The sequence below is a fragment of the Miscanthus floridulus genome, chromosome 19, assembly GCF_019320115.1.
Source record: "Miscanthus floridulus cultivar M001 chromosome 19, ASM1932011v1, whole genome shotgun sequence".
In the NCBI taxonomy this organism is placed as follows: domain Eukaryota; kingdom Viridiplantae; phylum Streptophyta; class Magnoliopsida; order Poales; family Poaceae; genus Miscanthus; species Miscanthus floridulus.
The window spans coordinates 106,361,873-106,366,187 of record NC_089598.1 but is presented as its reverse complement, the minus strand read 5'-3'; the positions used below and the strand labels follow the sequence as shown (position 1 = coordinate 106,366,187).

General features: G+C 51.2%; 1 protein-coding gene across 1 annotated transcript; it reads right to left on the bottom strand.

Annotated features, from left to right (window-relative positions):
- Positions 1-1,512: 1,512 nt before the first annotated feature.
- On the bottom strand, positions 1,513-3,993 carry LOC136526562 (uncharacterized). The gene is made up of 2 exons (XM_066519189.1): positions 3,458-3,993; positions 1,513-1,783 (listed from the first exon to the last, which is right to left on the bottom strand). Exons 1-2 carry the CDS (start codon positions 3,991-3,993, stop codon positions 1,513-1,515), a joined length of 807 nt encoding a protein of 268 aa, XP_066375286.1.
- Between the last annotated feature and the right edge of the window lie 322 nt (positions 3,994-4,315).

The following is a 4,315-nucleotide window of genomic DNA, read 5'->3' as shown; positions in this document are numbered from 1 at the left end:
CCTGTATGATGCATATGTATGTGTGACTATGAGAAATGTGCATAGGATGAAAGTGATGCATGATGAAACGTGAATGCTTGCATGTAGATGAACATCTTCATTTCTGTTTTACCGAGTAGGTGCAAATCTCCTCTCTAGTAAAATCAAGCACATATCAAACAAAACATGCATACATACACCTATAGATAAGTTCAAACTAAACTAAACTAAACATACCAGCAGATTACACATACATGAAAGGCATAGAAAAGCATTTTGCATGTTCAATATAAAATCATTTAAACCTTATTTATCACTTAATAAATAAAGGCATAAAAGGGTTAATACTTTTTAAGGCTCATAAAATTCTGATAAAATTACGGTGGCTTACTCAAGCTTATAGAAGACTACCATAAAAATTTCAAGTCAAATGGATAAGTATAACAGCCTATACAAAAAGGCAAAAAGCATAGCAATTAAGCACCTGAAAATACTTTGTACTATGAAAAGTGTCAAACAATAGATTTCATATTTTTCCCATAATCTACACATCATAAGAATATTGTAGAAAAAGTTTCACATGCACATATTATTCATATTTTTGGCCCTAGCAATTTTACAAGAAATCATCATTTAATCCACTTAAATTACTTAGCCATTTTATTCCACAGAACATGCATGTAATATATTTTTCACAGAGTGTACATCTTATAACTAGATCAAAAAATTGGAACCACATTTTTTTGAGATGCATATGATTTAATATGCATTTTCTAAGATAATAGCATTTATTCAATTTAAATAAAGCTACACAAAAAAGTATCACAAAAATGATATGCAATATTTTTAAACTGTAGATCTACTCACAAGAAACACCACAAAATTTGTTTCACCAAATTGGGAGCTATAAATCTCAAGATATGAATTTTACAAGCTTTTTTATCATTTTCTGGAAAATCAGATAAATCATTTTTTTAAACCAAAAATCCATCCGGCCCTAAACTGCTAGGTGCACCCAGTGCAGTGCACCCAGATCTGTACAGAGAGGCAGACAGGCGGGACCCCACGGTCAGACGGGCCCACCCGCCAGCCGACCAAGGCAGAGGCGGCGCTGACCGACCGGCTTCTCGCCGTCGGCGTGGTTTCCGGCGGGGAGGTCTCCACCGGCGTGACCCCCGTGACGTTGCGGACGCGGTGGTACAAGCAGCGCGGCCAGGGGAGCTCGAGAGCGAGCTCACCGGCATGCATGGCGGAGCGGCGTCGCTCATCGGCGGGAGTCCGTTGCCGGCCACGGCGAGGTTCAAGGAGGGGCTCACCGGCTTCGCAAGGTCACGGCGGACCTACTGCTCGCGAAAGGAGGGGAAAAAGAGGGGCGAAGAGAGGTCGACAGCGTAGCCGCGAGCTTCGGCGTGACATGCACGGTGGCTCAGGGCGTTACCTTGGTGAAACAGGGGAGCGCGAGGCACGCGACGTCGAGGCAAGGCTCGGGCAAGGTCGCGGGACTCCGACGAGGGCGTAGCTACAGTGGCAAGCTCAGCGCCGGCGATGGTGCTCGGCTGAGCGGCTGCTGCGCTGCTGCTGCGGCTGGCTAGGCGAGGGAGAGGAGAAGGAGGAGTGGGGCGCGTGGGAGAGTGGGGCGGCGTCCCGACCAGGTGTAGGCGCCGGTCGGCCACCGCCCACCACCGCCGGTGGCTGGCTGCCACGCGGCCGCCGGTGTACGGCGCAGGGCGGGCGCGGCGCGTCCGCGCGCGGGAGCGGCGGGGCGAGCGCGGGCGTGGGCCTAGGCCAGAAAGGAGGACGCGGCCTGTTTTCAAAATAGAATTCATTTTTTTTAAATAGCAGTGCATAAAATTACATTTTGGAGCATTTTTCAAACCTTTTCAAGAAAAAGTGCAAAAACAAAAGTTGCTCGATTTTTCATGCTCTACAACTTTGCTTAGAGGAGCAAAGTCAAATTCTTGCTAGATTTTGAATTGCAAAATTAAAGTCAATTTTAATTCAAAACCCTAATTTTAGAAGAATTATTTAGGAGCATAATTAGACAAAAAGATTAATATAAACTTTGTTCCAAGATTGCATCCTAAATATTTCTAAGTTGTTTTAGTGGTCAAACACCAAGCACTTGTACTATTTTAACCAAGATCACAAGCATAGGTGATTTAAATCAATCAAAACAAGTATCACATGAAATGATGATGCAGAATGATGCTTATGCTCATGATTTGCAGATGTTAATGCATGCTTAACACCAGGGGTGTTACAGTAGGGTATTACGTCAAGTTGACGACCTGAACCTGTCTAAATCTTGTGTCTCTGCACCTGCGTTACCATCCGGTTCTTGATCAAGCGCACCTCCACCACACAATCTACCATCGTGGGTATACCCTCAATGGACTGCTGACCATATTTCGTCGACAATGCCATGTATTCAGATAGTGTAGTGTACTCTAGTACTGGTAGCTAGTGGCACATGAATGGCAATGAGCAGCAGCTAGCCTTTGTGTCCATGGCCCGTGGATCATCATGCTGAAAGAGGATTATTATTTGTTAGTAGTATATTAATTAACTAAAGGGGAGCTATAATGGAGAGCAGGAGGAAGTGGGAGAGGAATGTTCTTTCAGGTTAATATTCTTCCTAATGCGGTATCTAGCTAGGGCGGCAGCAGCAGCAGCAGTAGTATTTTCTTTGCGAGATGCAAAATGCTTTGCTGCTTCGGCTATATGTATTTATATTATTTGCTTGCTTGCATGTCATGATTAAACCTAACCTGACTGTGAGTGAGATCGATTCGATCCATGACCGAGCTAGTGGCGCATTATATGTTGTAGTGGTAGTAACAACAAGCTGCCTCTCTTTTGAACGTTCAACTGCTAATATGCAGGTGACACGCACGGCACGGCACGGGTGTGGATTATGGGGCTGTTTGGTTCGCTGCCGCCTCTGGGAGCCGCGGCCAGGCAAGCGCATCCGACCTCAGGCGTTCGAACCTCGAGTCGCTGCCTGGGCTAGGCACGGTTTGCAGGGTACGAACCAAACACACCTTATAATTCCCATTACTCTGCCTGAAATTTGGTTGGCTATATAGCATTTTGACTAGCGTGGCTGGCATTCCTGACAATCAAGACAGCGCAGTAGTAAAGGTACTAGCTGCTACTACTCCCTGTGTCTCACACTACAACAGAAACGTTTTCTGCGGCGGGCGAATTTGCTTTTGCGCAGCGGGCAAACGCGTCCGCCAGCGTGAAAAGGTCACGATAAATCGTGGCCTTCCCGTGGCGGACCGCTTTGCCCGCTGCGGTTAATCAATTTCTCACGGCGGGCACGTTAGGATGCCCGCCGCGGTTAAACGTTTCAAAAAAAACAAAAAAAAAACCAGGAACCCACCGGCGAGCCCAATCTCGAGCCCACCGACGAGCCCATTCACAACCCAATACTGGCGTCACCGCACCTCGCTGGATCCGCCGCCGGGGTCTCCACCTTGCTGGATCTGCCGCCGGGGAGGTCATCCCCGCAGGATCTGCGCCATTGCCGTAGGTTGGGGCCGTCTCGCCGTGGATCCGTTTCGTCGCTGCGGGGATGGATGGGGAGGCCGCCTCCGACCAGATCCGGCCGGGGAGGAGGAAGGGGGCCAGATCCACGTGAGGGAGAGAGACTTGAGGCGTGCCGCCGCCGCCGCCGAAGGCCCCCACCGTGAAGACGAGCAGTCGCTGTGGGCCCGCTGCGCCGTCGCCACCGTCGCCGATGGATCCACCCTCGCCGCGGCCAGATCCGCCCTCACAGCGGCCGGATCCGCCCTCGCCGTCGCCAGATCCGCCCAATCTGGCCTCCGCGTCGACATCGTCGCCACCTGGCATGGGGAAGAGGGGAGGACCGCGCCTCCCTTCCTGGCCACCGATGGAGGGAGGAGGGGCCCGGCGGAGGGCGGATCCATGCCGCAGCCTCCCTGCTTGGCCGCGCGCCGCCCCGCAGAGCACCGCGAGCCACCGCGCGCCGCGCGCCGCCCCACACCGCATCGAGCCGCCGCGCCATCCCGCCGCCAAAGGACCGCACGCCGCCGGCCAGGACGCGAGGAGAGAGAGGAGGAGACGGGAGGTGAGAGTAGCGCCGTCGGCCAGGACACGAGGAGAGAGGAGGGGACGCGAGGAGAGAGTGAGTCGCCAGAGGAGGGAGACTGCTGCTCGTGAGAAGGCCGGGCGAGAGGAGAGTGAGGTGGGGAGGAGGCCGGCCGGGTGAAAACCTAAGTGCCATTTTGTCGGTGTTTCGGACCGGGGGGTCCTCAACCGACTAGTGAATTTGTTCTGCGTGCTCCCGATTCCGGATGGTGATGCAAAGAGA